The sequence below is a fragment of the Salvia hispanica genome, chromosome 6 (genome assembly GCF_023119035.1).
Source record: "Salvia hispanica cultivar TCC Black 2014 chromosome 6, UniMelb_Shisp_WGS_1.0, whole genome shotgun sequence".
NCBI lineage: Eukaryota > Viridiplantae > Streptophyta > Magnoliopsida > Lamiales > Lamiaceae > Salvia > Salvia hispanica.
The window spans coordinates 37,375,055-37,396,582 of NC_062970.1; the positions used below are offsets into that span (position 1 = coordinate 37,375,055).

Genomic DNA, 21,528 nt, shown 5'->3' on the forward strand with positions numbered 1-21,528 from the left:
AAACAATCAAACGGAAATAAAAACATATACTCCTTATTATGCAAAAATCCAACTACGCCTTATTAGAGGAGTTTGTAAACATGAATATCTTTTTGGTATGCAAAAATCGACCCATTTTCTAACGTTTACAATATTTATCAGAAAATTTTTTAGTATCAAACAGAGATAAAAAATCTCTTTGATATATTATTATTAGTTGACTTCATAAAGCATTGATACATTATGTTTCATAATATCAACTGATAATATCAACTGATATTAACGTATTTGGCAAATAATATTAAAATTTTATGCAGAATAAAAAGTATACTCCACATAGTTGAAATTCAAGATGAATCTGACATTCCTAAATCTATAGACCTCATAATCTTTAGGCGAATAAATTAAACTTTAATTATTACTCCGTATATCAAAATTTGTAATACTTATTATTTTAAAAATATAATATCCAGTAAGATAGTAGTATAACCTTGAATGACGTTGGGACGTTGGCAATAAATGTGAGTCACACTTAAAAAAGTGAGTAAGAAACATTCATATTACAAATAGATTTTGACAGGTTGGCATGAGACAGAGAAATAAAAGACAGTTTTAGTAGGGATTGTAGTAGTAGTAGTAGCCGACCGCCTACCCCTCCTCTTCCCTCCTTTTTTTTACCAGTCTCCACACCATTTCCCAATCCCATTCTCTCCTTTTCACAATTCCCTCCGCCAAGCAAAGCAAAACACAGATGCCCTCCTCCGCCGCCGAAACCCTCCTCTCCATCTCCCTCCTCCTCGACCGCCTCCTCCCCGCCTCCCTCTCCGTCTCCTCCTTCTCCTCCCGCTGGCAAATCATCCGCTCCAAACTCGCCTCCGCCAAATCCCTCCTCTCCGAAATCTCCGACTCCCCCCACTGGTCCGACAACCCCCTCCTCCTCACCCTCCTCCCCTCCCTCCTCTCCACCCTCCTCCGCACCCAAACCCTCTCCCACCACTGCTCCCTCCCCTCCTTCTCCGGCGGCAAGCTCCTCATGCAGTCCGACCTCGACATGGCCTCCGCCTGGCTCTCCCGCCACACCAACGACCTCGACCTCCTCCTCCGCTCCGGCGTCCTCCACCAGTCCACCGCCATCGTCCTCTCCCGCCCCGACCCCAACCACGACCTCGCCTTCTTCGTCACAGACCTCTTCACCAGGCTCCAGATCGGCGCCCTCCACTTTAAACTCAAGGCTCTCGATTCGCTCATTCACCTCCTCTCCGACCACCACAACTCCTCCGCCGCCGCCGTCGTCGCCAAAGAGGGGAACATCTCCTGCTTGATTTCTCTCCTCGATTTGAACGCTCATTTCTCCATTCGAGAGCTCGCCGTCGTCGCCGTCTCCCTCATCGTCTCCGCCGGCGATTTGCCCAGGAAGTGCGTGTTCGAGGAAGGGGCTTTAGGTCCCCTCCTCAGGATAATCGAATGCGGCACAATGCCGATGAAGGAAAGCGCTGCTATGGCGGTCGAATTCATCACCGACGACCCTGACAACGCGTGGGCGGTTTCCGCCTACGGCGGCGTCGCCATTCTCGTTGAATTGTTGAAATCCGGCTCGATTATAGCTCAATCACACGCCGCGGGTGCAATTCGGAACATTTCCGGCGTTGAGGATATCCGAATTGCTTTGGCGGAAGAAGGCGCAATCCCTATTTTAATGCAATTGCTCATTTCCGGTAGCCAATCGACGCAGGGGAAAGTCGCTAATTGCATTTCAATCCTCGCCTCTACCGATGAGAAATTCAGAGGGCTTTTGTTGGAGGACAAAGGATTGCATCGATTACTGCAGCTCTTCTGCGGTTGCTCCAACTCTGAAACAATGGAGCACGTTTTACGCTCGATTTACTCCCTCTCCGTCTCCGATTCCGGCTACAGAATGCTCTCCGGTTCGACGGCCTTCATCATACAGATCGCGGAGCTCGTGAAGCACGGCAATGTGATGCTGCAGCACATCTCAGCCTCGTTGCTCGCGAATTTGGCCATCAGCGACGGCAACAAGAGGGCAATCGCCGGAAGCATGGGATCACTCGTGAAATTGATGGAGTCGGTGAAGCCGGACGGGATGCAGGAGGTCGGGGCGAAGGCGCTGCTGTCGTTGCTGACGGTGAATTCGAATAAGAAGGAGTTCGTTAAGGATGAGAAGAGCTTGATGAGGCTGGTGCAGATGTTGGATCCGAGAAATGAGGTTGTGTCGAAGAAGTTTCCTGTCGCGGTGGCGGCGGCCCTTGTGGCTGGAGGGAGCCAGGGGTGCCGGAGGAGGCTTGTGGCTGCAGGGGCTCACGGGCACGTGCAGAGGCTCGCGGAGATGGACGTGCCCGGGGCAAAGAAGGCGCTGCAGAGACTCTCTGCGAATAGGCTAACCAGTATCTTTACTAGGGCTTGGCGGGACTGAATGGATCGATCGAGAAATCTAACCGATTTTAAGCCATTGAAAGGTATACTAATAATTCTTCATGAATTTTGTTTTTGTTTGAGTAATTTTTTGCTTTTTGTTTTATGTTCTTGCTTTAGTTTATGTTTGAGTTGTGAATTTGATTTGATTGGTTTAGAGGTGTTCATTGTTTGTTTGTACTAAATTTGGGGATAGGTTGGTAGATTGGAAATTTGGAATGATATAAGAATTGAGATCCAACTTGAATAAAGAATTGGGAAAGAATTGATTGAAGCAAAAACTAGATCATGAGCTTATTCTTGTGATAAAATACTCTGACAATGTTTTGAGATAACATGGGATTCCCACATCATCCATTTCTTGTACATTTTCAATTCAAGAATTTATTTATTTTTTCTTGTGCTACATTAATTTACATCCTAGAACAGAAGTTGGATGATTGTTTCATTAAAACAGGCAAGAAAGTAGTTGGTGGTCATAACCATTGAATACATAGGAGATAAAAAAAAGAAGTAAGTAAGTTCACATGATACTTGTAAGTTGGGGGCCAACCAAAAATGTGATACCAATGCCAGAGTGAGGGCCTCTTTAATCATCCCAATCCCCAACTGTTTGTAGTGATTTTGCTCGATTTCTAGAAGACGAACATGATTGAGACGTTGTTGTAGTGGTGGTGGTGGTCGACGGGTCGTGGCTGCGGGTGTTTTTCATATCTAGACACACTACATTAAAAGTGTGACACATTTGATTTTCCTCATCATATACAAATGCTATGATTATAAGCTCTCATTTTCCCCAACACTCTCATCACTGCTGTATTGGTTATGTTTCATCATTTCTACAGATTGCTGATGGAGTGAGGTTTACCTTAACAGTCGGAGACGAAGAAGGTCTCCTTAGGCAACAAACGTAACCGGAGTACGCCTGAAAGCGTATGGTAGTTACATACTGTAATATATGGAAGAAATTGAACATTTGGACAAAAAAAAAAGAAAAAAAATGGAAGAAGGGTTGTTTCTAATTTTTTTTTACTATGGCATGGATGCGGTTATTAGGGAGTATCCTTGTTTTAATTTCTTTTAACTTTTTAAATTATCATTTTATTAATTTGGTATGTATATTTGAGTGACGCAGAGTGTGCTGTTTTCAATGGTTTTCACTCTGTAATTCCTTTGTTACTCTGTTTGTTATTGTACATTTCTTCACGCCTGTAATTTTAATCTTTTATTTTATATTATTTCGGTGATGACTCCAATTTTGCACTAATTTATTTTACTATATTTATTTGTAATCTCATATTTTAGGTATTATTTTTAAATTAAAATACGAGATTTGAGCCGGATTTTTTTGTTCCCTTTATTTGAGACTTGGAGAAAGGGAAATAGGTTCATCACGAAGGAGGAAGCAGCGGCGTGATGTAGGGGAAAAGTAGACTTGATATTTTTCTTTTATTTCTATATATAATCTGTTATCGATGGAATATATGAATCTTTATTGAGATTATATTCTTTTGATATTCTCCAGTCTTTATCGATAAAAGTAGTTGAACAATTGATTGTTTTTTTCAATTACTCCCTCCGTCCATGATTAAGAGTCCCAATTATAAATGGCACGGGTTTTAAGAAATGTTAAGAAAAGTGGGTGGAAGAAAGTTAGTGGAATAAAGGTCCCACTTGTATATATTAGTTTTAAGTGATATGTGAGTGGAATGAGTCAGTGGAATGTGAGGTCTTTTTACCATTTATGGTAATTATGAACCGGGACTCTTATTCGTGGACGGACCAAAATGGAAAAACGGGACTCTTATTCGTGGACGGAGGGAGTAACAAATAAAATTGGGGTTTACCGTTTAGACCATCTCCAACCATACATCATATCCCATTTTTGGTGTAAAAAACATCTCCAACCATACTCTAAACCCAAACATATTTTTGGGTTTTTCTATGTGATAACACCAAAATTAGAGTAGAACACCAAATTTGGGTATCTACTGCAAAAAATTTTAAGATTTGCAAATCACTCCATATATAAAAAAAAATACGTTGTCTTTCTCTGCAGCAAGAAAGCATGCTATTGGAATACTTGTTTCTTTGGTTTGGTAGTAATGCTGCAATGGAATGCATTATTTCTTTTGGCTTGGCATTCGTTATTTAAAATTATTTATAGTCAGGTGAGATTCATTAATTATTTAAAATTAAGAACATTTCAAATTAGTGTAAGTTTTTTAATGTAAAGTATATTTAATACTATTAATAAGAAAATTAATTTAATTTTTTAATATAAATAAGTTATTGAAAAAGTATTGTGGGTTTGATGTGTAATTTAAATAAGTATGTGAGTATAATTGAAAAAGTATAAAAAGTAGGAGAAAATAGAATATTCTTTTGGGTTTGAGTTTGATGTAAATGATCGGAGTAAAATTACTTTTGGTGTTAACTCATACTCAAATTTGGGTTTGAGTTTGGTGTAAATGGTTGGAGATGACCTTAGTACTCATATTTTGCAACGGAAGTTGCGTATATATCTGGCATTCCAACGCCAGGCCCAATTTATTTTAATCAATGAAACGATACTTCATCTGTCTCATTTAAAAATATTTTTTTTAAATAGAAATAATTTTTTTTCTATTCTTCTCTGCTCTTACTTTTTTTTCTTTAACCCACAAAACAACACCATACAAAATCTCTTGCCGAAAAATAAATATTTCATATTTATTGGGACGGAGGGTGTATTTTCGATCTAGACATGGTTGGACTAATAATTTTGGTCTTACCAATCATTCTTGTTATGGTTGCACTAATAATTTTGGTCATACAAAGTAAAGTAACAATCATGAAACAGTGCCTTCTTTAAACAACCACCTCTTGTATTATTGTTTCTGGCTTCATATATATACACATACTCAAAAAAACTTATGGGATAGTGGATACGATTTGGATCAAATCGAACCAAATTATAGTCGTTGTTTAATCTATGAAGCAATAGTTAGACATTGAATTGATTTAAATATCTAGCCAATTAGAAACTTTAAGAAAGATTACCCCCTATGCAAGTGGACTACACTTGGGCACAATTTAAATGTGTACGTATTACTCCCTCGTCTCATTGAAGATGATCTATTTTTTTTTTCTTTGTCCCAACAATTGACTCATTACTTAAAATAGAAATACATTGTATCTCTAGTTTATTCCCTTTACTCCTTCCATTTAAACACGCAAACTAAAGATATAAAAAATCTCTTGCCGCCCAAGAAAGGAAGGAATCATCTTCCTTAAAATAGAATATAAAAATTTCTGGATTAGTATTCAATTACTAACCATTGCTTACGCAACAAAAATTATTTTATGAAATTTTATAATTTTATATCATGTTCATATATTTTTTTAAAAACATGTCATAATAGTCTTCGTATATCATTATATTGATATAATGACATAACTAATTTAACTTTAATATACTGCACTATTTTTAATAAAATAAATTAGAAATTATAATTAATAAAATACTCTATTCGTCCGTGATGAAGAGTTCTATTTAGTCAATTGATTAGGAGTCCACTCGTGATTAGCGGGGGTACTATTTATCTAGAATTTTATTTTGAAAAGAAAATATAATTGCAATTCTGTTTTGAGTATTCTCAATATAAACACACTTATAAGTAAAATGACGTCACATTTGACTTGGAAATCGGAGCTTAGGTTAAAATGTAATTTTACCCCAGGAGTTAAAAAGTAAAAATTCCAAGTCGCAGCTACTGACAGTTCCAGTCCATATAAATCCGAACCAAAAATTCCTCAACAAGAAAAGAATCAACCAAAAAAGAGCGCTCCAACAATGGCGAATCAGTCGCCGGAATTCGCCGGAGATGCAACTCTCGACGGCCACCCTCATATTTCCCTAATCAACGCCTTCTGCGAGATCACCGCCTGCCCTTCCAAATCCGAAGCCCTATTTTTCCTCGAATCGCACAATTTCGAAGTGGACGCCGCGGTCTCCACCTACCTAGACGACGCCAACCCCGTCGAGCCTTATTCACCTTCGGAGTCGCTGTCGCCGTCTCCTTCCCGGTCGCGATCCCCATCTCCGCCGCCTGCTTCCCGCTCCGCCGCTAAAAGTGGCGTTGGAGTTGGTAGTTCCGCTGCTGGAGGCGCTGGCGCTGGCGCTGGCGGCCGAATTAGGACTCTCGCTGATCTCAATAAGAATCCTACAAATGAGGAGTCTGATAGTGATCCTGATTTTGATCCTCAGGAATACTACACTGGCGGAGAAAAGAGGTAAAATATTGCTCCTTGCGATGAGTTTTGCTTTATTTTCATATGGTATTTGTCATGTCGTAGTTTACAATTTAAATGATCAACCAGTTTCATTTTGCAGTAAAGAAATTTTGTTATGCATGATAAGCTCTATTACTATCATGATCATACCCTAGCCATGTGATTATTTGCTATCTAGTTTACAATTTTACTGATCAAATACTAGATCATTATGTAGTGAATAAATTGTGTCTATAAATTCGATTACGATCAAACCCTAGCTTGTTATGTAATGAAGAATAAAAGATACTACTCTGTTCGATATAGCTAATGCTATTGTTTGCGATTAGTGGAATGCTTGTTCGTGGTCCACCTAAGCCGAATGATGTGGATGCCATATTCAATCAAGCAAGACAGTCAGGAGGTGTAGAAGCAGCAGCTGAACATATCTTGCCTTCTTTGAGCTCAAGAAGCTTTGCTGGGACGGGAAGGTTACTCTCCGGGGAGGTTTCTTCTGCTACCCCTGAGCCTAGCCTGCCTCAAACTGTTGTTACCCACAACATCACTTTTTGGAGAAATGGATTCACAATTGATGATGGGCCTCTGAGGAGGTTTGATGACCCTGCAAACGCCTCCTTCTTAGAGGTATATTGTTGTACTTTTTGTTCATTTGATCCCAAAAATTTGTTTGTAGAAACTTAATCTTGATGTGGTCACTCCACACTCTGTTTCTAGCTTCTAAAGAAACTTAATTTCTTTTAATTCTCTGGTAGCTAATATACTTTTAAATCCATCTCAAAAGTTTGGTATTCGTATTTTCTTCATTGAGATGCCATATCGTATCATTGCTCCAAGTTAATTAATCTTGATATGATTCACAATCTGTTTATAGCTTCAAAAGAAACTTGATTTCTGTTTTTTTCTGGTAGCTATTATGCCTTAAAATCCAGGTCAAAACTTTGGCATTTTTCTTGATTAAGATGCCATATTTTATCATCAGCCTCTGCTTGAAGATTGTTTCTACTTTCTTTTGATGATCAGTTGATCACCAGAAATATTCAGTTGTATTATATTCTCGTATATCTTAGGCTCAGGATTCCTTGTGTCGTTTTAGCTCTAGTTCACTGACACTTTTCTTTGTTAGCTTCCTAATGAAACCATGGTGGTATTTGTAAATATATATCGTGATGCAGAGCATTGCAAAGTCCGAGTGCCCAAGGGAGCTTGCACCGGCAGATAAGAGGAATGCTGTTCATGCTAATCTTACAAGGAGGGAGGAAGACTACAAGGTTTAAGCTCACTTCTAACGATCTAATACCAGTGTCGTTTCACCTGCAACTACTTCAATATTGCAGACTTTCATTTTCTTTAGTGTTGCTCATGCTTTTGAAATGCAGGAGCCACCAAAAAAGAGTCTTCCCTTCCAAGGAGTTGGAAGAACTCTAGGTGGCACCAGTGACACAGCAGCGCCAATGGAAGCGAGCAGCATTCATACTGTGCTGACTGCTGCTCCCACACCATCCCCTGGTCTGGTTGTTGATCAGGCGCAGCCTTCCACATCTATCCAGCTGAGGCTGGCAGATGGGACACGCATGGTTTCACGCTTCAACAACCACCACACGATCAGAGATATCCGAGGCTTCATTGATGCATCGCGGCCTGATGGACCAAGGACTTATCAGCTGCAATCCATGGGTTTCCCTCCCAAACAGCTCATTGATCTGGACCAGACGATAGACGAAACCGGAATTGCAAATTCGGTTGTGATCCAGAAACTATAGCCGGTAATTATTTGGTAATTATTTGGGTATATTATGTGAGAAACTGATGAAGTCTTATATTTTGTTGAAAACCAATTACTCTACATCTTGATTAGCCCTCTATATTCCCACTGGTTTCAGTTTTATTTGGGACTTCTTCTTTGCAAATTTGGATCTTCTACACTTCCCATGTGATGCATAAAATGTTTGCTAGACAACTTTTGTTTTAGTATAATATATAGTACTCCCTTCGTCCACAATAGATGTCACACTTTTCTATTTAGTTTGTCGCAGAAAAGATGTCACGGAAAAAGTTCTCTCACATTAATATAAATATATTATTTTCTCTTTCTACTTTACACACAACAATATTTCCTAAAATTATGTGTCATTACAAAGTGTCCCATTTATTATGTGACGGGGGGAGTATATATTTAGACACTCTGAATTGGGAAAAAATAGAAGCTATCTGTATTCGGTTGTTGATTGGGAAAAGTAGAAGTTACAAAACCTTTTGATGCATACTTAATCAACCAATTGAACAGTTGAGCTTGTATGATCATGGAATTCTTCAAATTTTGAGTCCAATTCATCACTGAGAGTAAATGCCACGGGTCTCAGAGAACGTATCTTGATCTCGTACATCCTACGAGCAGAGATCCCATCCCAAGTCATTGAGCCTTGCTTTACCAGTTGATACGGAGAGGAAGAAATGCCATCCTCCACATTCCGCGCCGTGCCAATGTAGCTCCGACAACCCCTACATAACAGCTTGGTTGGTCGTTGAAATAGCCTCCATGAAGGCAAGTAGGGTAGCCATCGGTGCTTGTTTATCTGTGTGAATCGGCTCTCATCAACAGAGAAGAAGGATATGACCCCTCGCTTCATCGACTTGCCGTACTCTGAATCGATCATTGATATGTTGCGGTTGCAAGAGTTGAGGTTCAGTTCGTACCCACACGAGCCACAACTGCCGCAAGAAAAAAAAAAAAAAAAAAAAAAAAAAAAAAAAAAAAAAAGGGAATTGACAATTAACGAACTAGGATTGAGCATGAGAACTGGATCATCAACATAATATTATATTCAACGAGTACATATGCATATATATGAAAATTTGAATTCATTTTCATCACAAACTCACATTTTTGGACATATATAACTTTGGTTTAACTCTTTATCTACATATCAATCTTGATTCACCATATGGAAAATTACAGCATGGCTTACCTTCATCTAATTATCTAGTTAGAGAATTTCATTACATACTCCTCTTTCTTGTATAAAATCACACATCTTTAGTTCTTGAGATCACAGTAAGATTAATCCATGTAGCTGAAACAGCTCTAAACAAGAAAATGATAAGCTCAATCTCTCTATCAAGAATCTTTTATATTCAATTTTTTTTAATTTATAACTCATGGATACTTTTATAGAGTATGTGAATGAGCAAAAAATATGAAAAGGAAAGGAATTGATGAAGACGATGGGTGGGAAAGAGAGAGTTAAACCTGTAAGACACATGAGAGTAGGAATCAGATGATGACAGTTGCAGTGGCGGAGCAGCCTCTAGATCGTCGCTGCCGAAGCTCATTACTGTGTTGTTTTTGTGTGTGCAGTGATTGTGAGTGTGTGAGAAGAATATAGTACTACTAAGTAACGAGCTGTGAGCGGACAGCATCAAAAGGCTTGCAACGGTAACTACGTTGCCGTGATTTCCTACGCTGGTGTAGCTGCACCTAGAAATTGGATTTATTTTTTCAAAGAATTGACCGTTATTTATTTTTAAATATTTTTAGCAAATACTATCATTATGTTAAATAATCTGTTGTGAAATTCTAAGTAAATTGAAAAATAGTCTAAATACAATACCAAAATAATGTTAGAAGAGTTATTATCGCCTAAAATTAAATTAAACTTTCTAGTTTGTTTCGTATTTGATCTTTGGCTTTCGCAGATGAAAATACAAATACTACTATTTTCATCCACTAAAAATAGTTTTGGTGTTAAGTATGAAAAAAGAGTTATAGAGGTGAACAAAATCTATATAATTGCAACATTCAACTTTTGACTATGTTGTATATTTTGGAGATTTACTCTTTATAAATAACATTAGTACGCTAATTTTTTTAGTAAAATACATTTCATTGATTTATTAAATTTTTTTTAGTAAAATGAGCCTAATATAGAAAAAGAGCATTTATCATTTGAAGTGGTAAGAGCATCCGCAATGGTGCTTAGGTCAGCAATAGGCCAGCCATTCTCTCCCCTGCCACGTCAGCAACACTAAAAAATCCACCTGCCACATCAGATTTAGGTCAGCCATAGGCCGGCCGCAATAAAAATAATTCAAAATATACTACATTTACTTTTAATTAAATTTTCGACACATATACGGGAAAAATTCGTTAATTTTATTTAAATAAAAAAAAGTACATTAACTAAAAATCAAAAAAATTACATAATAAAGAAAAATCCGGACTTCCACACACGAGCCACCGTCGGCTAGCCGGTGGCTAGCCGGCCATTGGAGATGCTGAAGAGTTAAATCGAAAGATCCATTGATCAGTTTAGGCAAAGACTGAACCCTTGTCGTCCGACAAATTTCACCCGTAGCCACTGAATTTCTCTCTTCAACACGGCAATTAGGGTTTCTGTTTCTCACTTCCCTGCTCAAAATTGGACCCAGTCCTTCGATCGCGATGGCGAAGACGAAGCCGGGGAAAAAAGACGTTGATTCCTACACTATAAAAGGCACCAACAAAGTTGTCAGACGTATTCCCATTTTCATCCCCTTTGCTCTATTTTTTTTATTCGTTTTTATTTCTCTTGTGTTTTAAATCGTCGTGTTGGCGGTTGATTAACATGATTTTGTACTTTTTGTATGTTGAGGTATCAAATGTGGGGTTTTGGGGCTGTTTGTTTTGATGTTCGTGGCTCATGTTTTGTGTTGCTAAAAATGTTTTTTTTTCTTTCTATTCCTGAAGCTAGGGAATGCTTGTTTGAGGTTGATTAGAATTTGGAATTTGGAATTTGTTTATAATTTTGTTAACTAGCTTTGGTTAAACAACTCTGTTTTAAGCTTCTTTATCAGGTTTCTGGTTGGTTACTTGCAAGTTTGAAATGCCTAAATGCTGTCATTTTAACTTGGTTTGGAGCCGGTTGTTTGTACACGTGTAACCGGGCAGCTCAATGATCTCAATTCGAACGGAAACAAAGGTTTTGGTGCTGTTTCTAACTCGTTTTCTTGTCCTAGGAAATGTGCTTGAACTGTTTTAGTTTTGAATATGCGTGTTTTCATCCACCTCGGCCACTTTAAGTCTAGTTTTGAAATTTTGAACTTGATGGTTTATATATGTTGTGTCTTGATACATTCATTTAGTATAGTTTAGTTGATGTGAACTGAAATAAACTGGTGTTTGTCAGCTGGAGATTGTGTGTTGATGAGACCGCCTGATACGGACAGGCCACCATATGTGGCACGAGTCGAAAAGATTGAGGCTGACCACAGGAGTAACATGAAAGTGCGGGTGAGGTGGTACTACCGCCCTGAGGAATCAATTGGAGGCCGTAGGCAGTTCCACAGTTCCAAGGAGCTATTCTTGTCGGACCACTACGATGTACAAAGTGCTCACACCATTGAAGGAAAGTGCATTGTGCATACGTTTAAGAACTACACCAAGCTAGAGAATGTGGGGACGAATGATTACTTTTGCAGATTTGAGTATAAGGCTGCTACTGGAAGCTTCACTCCCGACCGTGTTGCTGTGTGAGTCTCAGCTATTAAATCTTTGATGATCAGTTATTTTTATTCTATCTGTTTATTTATTTGTTGACTTTGTTTCTCAAGATATTGCAAGTGTGAGATGCCTTATAATCCAGACGATCTCATGGTGCAATGTGAAGGATGTAAAGACTGGTATGATATATATCCTACAGTTATTTTTCTTATAATGTAACATTCGTCTGTGTATTTGAGGGTCTCTGAGAGTAATTTGTCTTCTTCACAAATTCGGAACTTTCAACTCTTCCCCCTCCCTCGCAAATTCATAACTATCCATTTATGCTGCCAAGTCAAGGTTCATCATGTTTGCCACTTTGACCAGTCCAACTAGCTGTATTTCACTAATTTTACGTTTATAAGAGATAATCGAAAATAAAAGGGTGTTTTTCCATAAAAGATCACCCGGATGGCCTCCTTAGTCCATGAATCCTCTGTGTCTAAACCGTTATTGGCCTTCTTCCCTGGGTATATTGTTATGTCTTTCTCCTATTCAAGATATATTTGGAGTTTACAACAGAGAGGAACATGCCTCTACTCAGGAAAGGCAGTCCAGTTTGGAAAATTTTGGTATAGTTTCTACCATCAGAGGCAAAGATCTCATGCTAGAAAAAATCAGAAATATTTACTGAGATATCACTACAGATGTGTGGTTTGAGCGATTTTATTTTTAAATTCTGGTTAGTTAGTAGTTGTAGGTATATTGTAGACTAAAGAGAGCCAAATTGGTGAGTACTTTCTGATGCTCATGACACACGTTTTCCATACTATTTGATGTTTTCTATTTCTTCGGCCAACTTAGAACTTGTGTTGTGTTGGACTGAAGATTATTTTCATGTGGACGTCATTTCCTTACATCCCTTTGGAGGATATGTTTCTGATGCTTCTTTCCGATTGAAGGTTTCATCCTTCTTGTATGGGCATGACTATTGAAGAGGCAAAGAAGCTGGATCAGTTCATGTGCTTGGATTGTTCATCCGACGATGATACCAAAAGGTCTTTGAACTCATTTCCTGTATCACCAGCTGCTGAGACAAAGGTGAAGACGTTTTCTTCTCTTTGAGCTCATTTTTCTTCTTACCTGTAGCAGTAGATGCCTCTACCCTAAAATTTTAGGCCATGGCTGTTAAAAATGATGGTTTCTCTTGAGAAGATAATAATAGGAGAAACAAAAATCATGTATATCAAAATTTTGTGTTCAGGTGAATCACACTATACTTGTGTATTAGATATACACACATCACACACACACTCTCTCTCTCTCTCTTAGTGGGATCAAGATAAAGTTTGGAACTCTTTTTACTTCGTCTCCTCTGTGCAGTAGCTGCGAGGACGAGGGATGATTTTCTTTCTATTTTGAGACACAACATACTTATTCAAGTGGGCATCTTTAACCCCTTCGATGATAATGAATTGTTAGGTGGAGGCGAAGCGAAGAAAGAGGTGAATGAGTAGTGCATGAGTATGTACGAAGATTTCTTGCATAGTAGTGCACTATTTGTTGTTGTACCGTGGAATTGTACAGTGCAGAGAGAGGGAAAACTATAAGACAAGGCCTGAGGCTTTTTCCTAATTTATGCTAACCTAGTTTTCATCATCTATTTATTGTGCAGACTAGTAAATTAGTACTACTACTACTACTCATTATTGTTGTTATGTGCGTGTACAATTTCCCTTAAAAAACATGAAATTGTTGATTAAAACCTGTCGTTAAACCTAGTTTTCCAAAAATGGTAGAAGTAAAATATTTTAAATGTGTGATTTATAATTCGTTATGTTTTCTGATGTGTATGTAGTGTTTCTAGTTTTCAATCTCCATGTGTTCCTGCAGAGCGGAATGTAAGGGTGGATTGCTTGTTTTATCTTGTCTGGTTTAACATTGACAAGCTCAAGCTCTGACTCGCATTTTGATTTTTTACCAAGGCTTGAGCTCTATTAATGCTTATAGACTTGGGTTTGAACTCGATTCAGTTATAGCCCTAACGCGAAAGAAACTTGTGAAACTGATATAGGGTCTAGGTGATCGTTGTCCCTACAGCTTCCTGCCACATTTCCTTCGCAGTCATGAATGTGCGGCCATCGTCAAAGATGGAAATCGGAAGCGAAGGCGACTGGGTTTGTGAAAGGGTGAAGGGGATTCCATATTGTTGAGAAAGGGGTAGTTTCAGGAATATTTCCATTAAACTTGATCACTGTTTGAACCAGATAAGGTAATCACAACATGGAGGCTTAGTTAATATGCCAAAGATTGTATTCTAGAGAGAATCAAGATCATCGACATCTGCTAATCATCACCATATGCTCGAAAGCTGTAACGTTCTTAATAGAAAATTAGAAATCATTGAAGAAGAGATCAGGTTCAGGTAACGAACAAGGTCTCGCCTGCAACGAAGCTCATGTAGCTTTTGCTCCCTTCGGGCACCACTCTCACTTCCCCTTCCTCGATATAAAGAGCTGGTTGACCTGCCAGTCCCATGGAAGCTGGCACTTGCTCGTCTTCCATGCAGACCATCTCGATACACCGAGCTCTGTCAGGCACTCCTTGACACCTTCCTCTCTACCTTCATGTAGTAGAGCTCCTCCAATGGCGTCTCCACCTTCATTGCTCGTGCGGGCTGGTACTGCCTCGGGCCAGGAGCAAACCCTTTGTGCTTTTTGGCAGAAGACAAGGAGGGTGTTAGCATTGGAGCGATGATACTCCTAGCCATATTTGATGATCGTATAACCACTTGCTAATTCAGTGACGTGCAGAAACTGCACGAAAACACGAGGATTGAGATTATTTTGTTCTTTCAAAGCATACAACGTTGTTAAACAAGGGATGCACTACAAATTATCACCAAAATATCATAAATGTATGGAAATAGAATTGTTCGTGTAATTATGCAATCTTGCATTGGGAAACCATTCTATTGTGCATATATCATAGACCAAATTAATGTGTTAACGGATATCACATTTTAGGAGTAATTCAAAAGCAACTTTGATAAGAGAGATAATTTCCCAGATTGTTTTTATTAACACAAACTTTAAACGCTAAAAAAACTTCATCTTACAGAAAAACTATGCAGTGTATCCACAAAGAGGTGAGAAAATCTATTTCTTGAGCTTCGAGTTCTCATTATTGCAGAAAATTCCTCTAGTTTTCTCTGATATGCAGAACATCAATATTGACCATAAATGCTAAAAATGGGCTCCTCAATTATACTTTTTTTTTTTTTTTAATTCTATGAAACACAAAATAAGATACTCCTACTATTTTTTCTCTTCAATCAGTTAAATAATCTTGGTTAAAAAATAATTTACTTTATAGTACATAAGTTTTTTGTATTCAACTCAAGTCCATTTTTTTTTGTTACTAAACCAATATTGAATACAGTTTCCACATGAGCCTATTTTGGCGGTAGATTTGACGTTACTGCATGTAAATAAACTATATCGTCATTATCAATTTCCTACCATAGACAGATAGACTATACCAGAGGTCGAGATCACTCCACAAGGAGAAGGGGAGAATTGGGCACGTATAAGCTCCAAATTTCCATTAATGGCTTTGCTGCAAAAATGATACTAGAATCTTTGTAGCTGAAAACCCAAATTTCAAACTGGGAAAAATGATGGTGGTGCAGGTGAGAAATGGAGGCTGGCCTTTTGCAGCTCCTTCTCCGCTCCCAAAACCTAGGAGATTTCAGCTACTGGCTCAAGCTTCTATTCCTTCAACAACCCAAGTATTTTCTTCTTCTTTTTTGTTATTATGTACTTCAAATTTGTTCCCTTTTCACCTCTCAATATTCAGTACACAAAGCCAATTGTAGTACTAGTAATTGGGGATTCTGGGAATTGCATTTACAGATTGATTTGCACCTTAAATCAGACCAATTTTGATTCTTTTTGTGTTTCTGAAGAGTGCCCTAATCTGAATTTGGGTTTATTTTGTTAATTTTAGAGGATAATGGAGAAATTGCCAATGAGTGGGGAAGTTGGTGGTGCTGGCGGTGCATATTCATACAATGCTTTAAAAAGATTGGATAATTTGTGGACTAGCATTTGCTCTGCTTCATCAGGTTTACTTTAATTATATCTCAACTTCTATAGTTCCAGTGTTTCCTTAATTTCAGTTTAGGGTTTGAAATTGAATAGAGAGGATAAATGTCCCAAAATTTGAATTTCAGTTGTGCAAGAACCTCAGCAAGTAGTTTCCAGTGTTCCTGGTCGGTTTCGAGAATCAGAGATGTCTGAGAAGTGTGGTGATGTGTTTGATGTGGTGGTTTGTGGTGGTACATTGGGGGTTTTCATTGCTGCTGCTTTGAGCTCTAGAAGCCTTCGTGTTGGGATTGTCGAGAAGGGTATACTCAAAGGGGTATTGTGGTTTCTGCTGGCTTTGTCATTGGATCTTTGGAGGAGCGAATGAGCTTAAAAAATGGTAGCTAACTCTTGACCATTTCCCTTTTGTGATGGCCAGAGAGAGCAAGAATGGAATATATCCAGAAAAGAGCTTTTGGAACTTGCTGAAGTCGGTGTTCTAACAGAAGACGACATTGATTGTGTTGTTGCAGCTAGTTTCAATCCCGTATGTTGCTTCATCTCATTTGTTAGTTTTGATCTATGACTTTCCTTAGAACGAGCATGAGAAATCTAAGATCAAAGTTGGATTCATCTCGCTGGGAAGAGGTTTCTTGTTTTAATATGACGTGATTGATGCCTATCGTTTCTATGACTTTGGCAGAACAGATGTGGATTCGAAGGGAAAGGCGAGATTTGGGTTGATGACATTCTCAATCTTGGTATTTCGTAAGTTTAGTATGAGTTACATTAACTGCGTTTAACTCTTTATACAAAAGTGAACATAGGCATCTCTTATGCAAAGAACATAGAAGTCTTTACGTATTGAAACCGTCCAGTTCTATTAAGCCGTATATTTGTATAGTTTATACTTTTTCATATAATTTGTAGGCCTGCCAAGCTCATAGAAATCGCAAGAAAACGGTTTGAATTCCTTGGTGGTGTCGTATTGGAGGGTTGCAGTGTATCGAACATATCAATCTACGAGGATGCATCTGTGAGCATATACATATACCTACAATTTGAAGCCTTGAAATTGAAAAGAATCTGACTAATTTCTCTGTTTTTTCACAGGTGTTACAACTATCGGATGGAAGGATTTTATCTTCACGTCTCATTATTGATGCAATGGGAAATTTTTCTCCTGTTGTTAGACAAGTTGAGATACTATATACACATAGGGGAAGGTTCAAATGAGAATATGAGAACCAGTTGCACTGAACGTGTAAAATAACTCAACTGAACGGATAAAGTATCTGAACTGTGATAATCTTAAAAGTTATTTTAGTGTTCTCACGGTGCAGATACATTAAAAGTTCAGTGAAGTGTTCTCACATTCTCGCAATATGGAGTATATAATAACGTTATTCATTCATCCGAAGTGAAATTCATAAAGCTATAAGTTCATATGTTGATAAAATTGTGTAAAGCTTCATTCTGATGCATTTGAGTTTTACAGATTAGACGAGGAAGGAAGCCGGATGGCGTCTGCCTAGTGGTTGGCTCTTGTTGCCGTGGTTTCAAAGAGAACACCATGAGTGACGTCATATTCAGCAGTGCTTCAGCGAAGAGTGTTGGAAAGTCAGTAGCACAGTACTTCTGGGAGGTGAAACGAGCTTCCTACATGCACATTTTTTTTCTAGCGACTGTTTTGTGTAATAATTAGTCATTTCTAGGCGTTTCCTGCTGGCTCGGGGCCTCTTGATCGAACCACGTATATGTTCACCTACCTCAACCCAGAACCCGGATCTCCCCTGCTGGAAGAACTGCTCGAAGATTACTGGGAACTGATGCCAAAGTATCAAGTAATGCTCCTCATTTTCTCAGTTAGATGCCTGACTTTTATGTCTTAATAGCTCGACTCTCTTGATTCGTTTGTTTGAACTTTGCAGAATGTATCTCTTGACGATCTAGAGGTCTTGAGGGTGATATACGGCATTTTTCCTACTTATTGTGACAGGTAAATGTCTGCAACTAATTATAAACTATCAAAAATACAAGCCTTAGTACACAATTATGTGAATCTGACTAATTTTTGTTGCTGTTTTCTGCCTAACTCTTATGGATTGAACCAACAGCCCGTTGCCAGCTGCTTTTGATCGCGTTCTACAGGTCTTTTACCCACCATTTTTGTTTAAAAGTCAGTAAATTATGCTTGTCGTTCGTTGATTGCCCTGGGGTTAATAGCAGCAAAAATCACTAGTGTTTTCACATAATTCCTAATCCGACATGACTTTTAAACTTCACAAATTTTACAACACCTTCTGGTTTTGGGGCCTAAATTTTAATTCTCGTGTCGAATTTGCAATTGATTTTTGGAGCAACTAATCCTTGCGACTTAGTGTGATCTCTACAGTTTGGGGATGCAAGCGGCATACAGTCCCCCGTTTCGTTTGGAGGCTTCGGGAGCTTGACAAGGCACCTCGGAAGATTATCAGCAGGTTATTCGCTACTGAATAAATCAGCATTTTTCTTATGTACACAATGATTTTAGACAGCTTCGGATAAAACAAATGATCTGCATTTTCACCGTATTTTAGAAAAATATAGTTTAAGATGCCTGTTTATCAACTAGTTTTTATGTGTTTTTTTTTTATTGAGGTTTAAGGTATACATGAAGCAATCAACAATGATCTTCTTGATTCCAAGAGCTTATCGTTGCTAAATCCATACATGGTTAGTTAACTTCTTCTCTCCCTAGAAAATCTAAAACGGCTCGTGTTGATAAAATCTTTTGTTCCTGCAGCCAAACTTGAGCTCGTCGTGGCTGTTTCAAAGAGCCATGTCCGCGAAAAGGCACTCCAATGTTTCGCCTACTTTCATAAACGAGCTTCTTTATGTCAATTTCGCGTGCATGGAGGTGTTAAAACTACTCTGATAGTTGTTTCTTGATAGAAAATGTTCTTCATCGTCTCACATAATTGATCTTCGTGTTTCTCCACCAGAAGCTAGGAGATCCGGTGCTTAGACCGTTTCTTCAGGTCAGTACTGTCTCGTTATGCTCTACAATCTGGTTCGAGCCCAAAAAACTACTAAAATTGGAGTTCACAATTTTGCAGGATGTCATACAATTTGGCCCTCTTGTCAAGACATTAGGCCTAGTGATGCTATCTCGACCTCAAATCTTGCCATCGATTTTTGAGCAGGTATATCTCATTTTTCTTGAGAGAGAGATTTGAGTTCACAGGGAGTGCTTATGATTCTTGCAATGCAGGTTGGAATACCAGTGCTTCTTGACTGGTTGGGACACTTTGTGATGCTTGGATCCTACACATTCCTCTCTTCTTACGCCGACCCCTTGATTAGGTAATGAATAACATGTGGTTTTTAACCCTCCGATTTCCATGAAACGTAGCTCGAGTCTGATTTCTTTCTACCGAGACGTGCTGTGTATCGGCGGAAGCAGATTTAGGGGGCTTTCAGCACGCCTAACCAGTTTTTTTATTTGTTGTTTATGGCAAGAGATTTTCGATTTTAGCTCCCCCAAAATTGAAGGTGTTTCTGCTTTCTGGTAAACGTTTTGAGAATTCATTTTGAGGTTTTTTGCAGGCCATTGTTGAAGAGATTTCCAGCAAGAATGAGATATGAATGGAATCAGAAGCTTGAGGCTTGGAAGTATGGATCTGGTCTAGATTATGAAAATTAACAAAAAATGATCACATTTTAAACATATTTTTAGTAGTTTTTAGTGTAATTTGGCGCTAATGTCAAGAAATGCTGTTCTTTCTGTTTGGAAATTATATTGCATTCTCATCTTACTAGTTTCCACTAAATCATTAAATTCACATTCCATTAAAAACTAATTATAAATATAGAATCTAACTTTTTGTCACGTCTTTCTTTTAGTACAGAACTAAACAATATCTTAAAACTTGCATTACTTAGTCAAAAAATATCTTTATGGATGGATGGATATGTTAGTGTAAATTTTTGTAAGTGAGAAGTGTGGGAGATTTATAAAATAAAATACTAGTATGATTTTGTTATAATGAGGCAGTATTTTATATGATCTCTAATTTTATACTACAAAGGGAGGTGAGGCCAATACGCAATCAACTTTGAAAATATCTATGCAATGTAATTCTTTTAAATAATACAAATACAAATTCAGTGGTTGATAAAGTATGGTTTAGTCAATCATGTAATTATTTTTTTTGTCAAAAATGTCAATACAATTCACTAAACCAAAAAAAAGGCAAATTAGTCTAATCGTTACATTTCAAATATTCTTCCATTTCTCCCTCATATGTTCTCTAATCACATGATCAAGTATACTTTATTCTTTTATTTACATATACATAAACATACATGATCATTGATCAATTTAAGTTTTTGCCAATTAGGGTGGGGGAAAAGGGTGACATTTGAATCCATTATTTGATTAGTCAAATAATAAATCATGATTGAAAGAATAATACTTAAAGAAAGAAACCTTTTTTTCTTGGAAAAGGGAGTGTCATTTTTCTAAAGATGGCTCTTTAGACAATTAGACTAATGATGTCTATATTAGACTATGTAGACCAATTTTACCATATAGTGTGATTAATGGTATATGGGTTATTTGCAAAAGCTTTAAAAAAGTGATATTGTTGACTATTAAGTGAATTTCTAGTTTATTTGCAAATGCATACATGCTTTAGCATATTCGTAGCTAGTGTGACATCAAATAGATCTTGTATGTGTGCTAGAGTAATTACGAATTTGGTAGATGGTTGTATAAAATAATGTCTATTTTAAATATGGGTCCCATACAATGAGATGTGCTAATTGTTACAGTCACGATTTGTTTGAGTCTTTGAAATGTATAATTGGACAAAGTATAAATGCATAAATTAATTCCCGCCTCATATAATATTGATAATTAATTATAGTAACTTCTTTGAAAGGTATAAATGTGAAAATGTGAAATATTGTCATTCTGTGTTTGCATTTGTTTTAAAGATGGATTTTTTCCAGGTAGGAAACTGGAAAGCTCAACTATAATTAAAATTAACCCAAGACGCAAATACATATACATATTCTTAATTAAATTCAGCAAAATTTATATCAACAAAAAATTCTCATGTTTAAATGTTAGTGAATAGATACTACTCCATACTTGTCTATGAAAAATAATTCAAATTTTCATTCTAATACGTCTACCAAATTAACAGACATTTTTTCGTGGCAGGAGGAAAATAAATAAAGTTTGTTAACTAAACCTTCCATTTCAATACATTTCTTCTATTTATTTTAAAGGAAGAAGTATATATCTTTACGTGAATC

The 21,528-nt window shown here is 37.7% G+C and overlaps 5 protein-coding genes across 7 annotated transcripts; 4 read left to right on the top strand and 1 right to left on the bottom strand.

Annotated features, from left to right (window-relative positions):
• The first annotated feature begins 80 nt into the window (after nucleotides 1-80).
• LOC125195265 lies at nucleotides 81-3,665 on the top strand. Its single transcript, XM_048093441.1, has 3 exons — nucleotides 81-95; nucleotides 620-2,453; nucleotides 3,255-3,665. Exons 1-2 carry the CDS (start codon nucleotides 81-83, stop codon nucleotides 2,408-2,410), a joined length of 1,806 nt encoding a protein of 601 aa, XP_047949398.1. The 3' UTR covers nucleotides 2,411-2,453; nucleotides 3,255-3,665.
• A 2,533-nt stretch (nucleotides 3,666-6,198) lies between these two features.
• LOC125193914 (plant UBX domain-containing protein 4-like) lies at nucleotides 6,199-8,569 on the top strand. The gene is made up of 4 exons (XM_048091853.1): nucleotides 6,199-6,684; nucleotides 7,014-7,308; nucleotides 7,857-7,952; nucleotides 8,061-8,569. Exons 1-4 carry the CDS (start codon nucleotides 6,245-6,247, stop codon nucleotides 8,442-8,444), a joined length of 1,215 nt encoding a protein of 404 aa, XP_047947810.1. The 5' UTR covers nucleotides 6,199-6,244; the 3' UTR covers nucleotides 8,445-8,569.
• A 173-nt stretch (nucleotides 8,570-8,742) lies between these two features.
• LOC125193915 (uncharacterized protein At4g08330, chloroplastic-like) lies at nucleotides 8,743-10,057 on the bottom strand. Its single transcript, XM_048091854.1, has 2 exons — nucleotides 9,932-10,057; nucleotides 8,743-9,393 (listed from the first exon to the last, which is right to left on the bottom strand). The coding sequence occupies exons 1-2, from the start codon at nucleotides 10,012-10,014 to the stop codon at nucleotides 8,949-8,951; spliced, it is 528 nt and encodes a 175-aa protein (XP_047947811.1). The 5' UTR covers nucleotides 10,015-10,057; the 3' UTR covers nucleotides 8,743-8,948.
• An 881-nt stretch (nucleotides 10,058-10,938) lies between these two features.
• Nucleotides 10,939-13,798, top strand: LOC125192565 (chromatin remodeling protein EBS-like). 3 transcript variants are annotated; one of them, XM_048090179.1, is made up of 6 exons: nucleotides 10,943-11,195; nucleotides 11,515-11,639; nucleotides 11,847-12,189; nucleotides 12,271-12,339; nucleotides 13,102-13,240; nucleotides 13,622-13,798. In XM_048090179.1, exons 3-6 carry the CDS (start codon nucleotides 11,864-11,866, stop codon nucleotides 13,646-13,648), a joined length of 561 nt encoding a protein of 186 aa, XP_047946136.1. In that variant the 5' UTR covers nucleotides 10,943-11,195; nucleotides 11,515-11,639; nucleotides 11,847-11,863; the 3' UTR covers nucleotides 13,649-13,798. The 3 variants fall into 3 exon arrangements, with proteins under 3 accessions (XP_047946135.1, XP_047946136.1, XP_047946134.1); XM_048090178.1 differs by lacking the exon at nucleotides 11,515-11,639 and having other exon boundaries at nucleotides 10,939-11,195; nucleotides 13,523-13,659; XM_048090177.1 differs by lacking the exon at nucleotides 11,515-11,639.
• Nucleotides 13,799-15,671: 1,873 nt separating this feature from the next.
• Nucleotides 15,672-20,021, top strand: LOC125196694. Its single transcript, XM_048095304.1, has 18 exons — nucleotides 15,672-15,929; nucleotides 16,148-16,265; nucleotides 16,374-16,561; nucleotides 16,664-16,771; nucleotides 16,928-16,992; nucleotides 17,155-17,260; nucleotides 17,338-17,421; nucleotides 17,723-17,869; nucleotides 17,940-18,068; nucleotides 18,156-18,223; nucleotides 18,342-18,375; nucleotides 18,620-18,704; nucleotides 18,872-18,939; nucleotides 19,010-19,123; nucleotides 19,209-19,244; nucleotides 19,323-19,409; nucleotides 19,478-19,569; nucleotides 19,813-20,021. The coding sequence occupies exons 1-18, from the start codon at nucleotides 15,816-15,818 to the stop codon at nucleotides 19,907-19,909; spliced, it is 1,740 nt and encodes a 579-aa protein (XP_047951261.1). The 5' UTR covers nucleotides 15,672-15,815; the 3' UTR covers nucleotides 19,910-20,021.
• Nucleotides 20,022-21,528: the final 1,507 nt, after the last annotated feature.

Excerpts from the sequence above, each read along its gene's own strand:
- LOC125193914 (XM_048091853.1), top strand. The coding sequence starts at position 6,245 with ATGGCGAATCAGTCGCCGGAATTCGCCGGAGATGCAACTCTCGACGGC. Across the intron at positions 6,685-7,013 it reads TACACTGGCGGAGAAAAGAG|TGGAATGCTTGTTCGTGGTC; the intron begins GTAAAATATTGC and ends GTTTGCGATTAG. Across the intron at positions 7,953-8,060 it reads GGAGGGAGGAAGACTACAAG|GAGCCACCAAAAAAGAGTCT; the intron begins GTTTAAGCTCAC and ends TTTGAAATGCAG.
- LOC125193915 (XM_048091854.1), bottom strand. The coding sequence starts at position 10,014 with ATGAGCTTCGGCAGCGACGATCTAGAGGCTGCTCCGCCACTGCAACTG. Across the intron at positions 9,394-9,931 it reads TACTCTCATGTGTCTTACAG|TTGTGGCTCGTGTGGGTACG; the intron begins GTTTAACTCTCT and ends TTCTTGCGGCAG.
- LOC125192565 (XM_048090177.1), top strand. The coding sequence starts at position 11,123 with ATGGCGAAGACGAAGCCGGGGAAAAAAGACGTTGATTCCTACACTATA. Across the intron at positions 12,190-12,270 it reads ACTCCCGACCGTGTTGCTGT|ATATTGCAAGTGTGAGATGC; the intron begins GTGAGTCTCAGC and ends TTGTTTCTCAAG. Across the intron at positions 12,340-13,101 it reads TGTGAAGGATGTAAAGACTG|GTTTCATCCTTCTTGTATGG; the intron begins GTATGATATATA and ends TTCCGATTGAAG.
- LOC125196694 (XM_048095304.1), top strand. The coding sequence starts at position 15,816 with ATGATGGTGGTGCAGGTGAGAAATGGAGGCTGGCCTTTTGCAGCTCCT. Across the intron at positions 18,224-18,341 it reads TTTCCTACTTATTGTGACAG|CCCGTTGCCAGCTGCTTTTG; the intron begins GTAAATGTCTGC and ends TTGAACCAACAG. Across the intron at positions 18,940-19,009 it reads CGTTGCTAAATCCATACATG|CCAAACTTGAGCTCGTCGTG; the intron begins GTTAGTTAACTT and ends TTGTTCCTGCAG.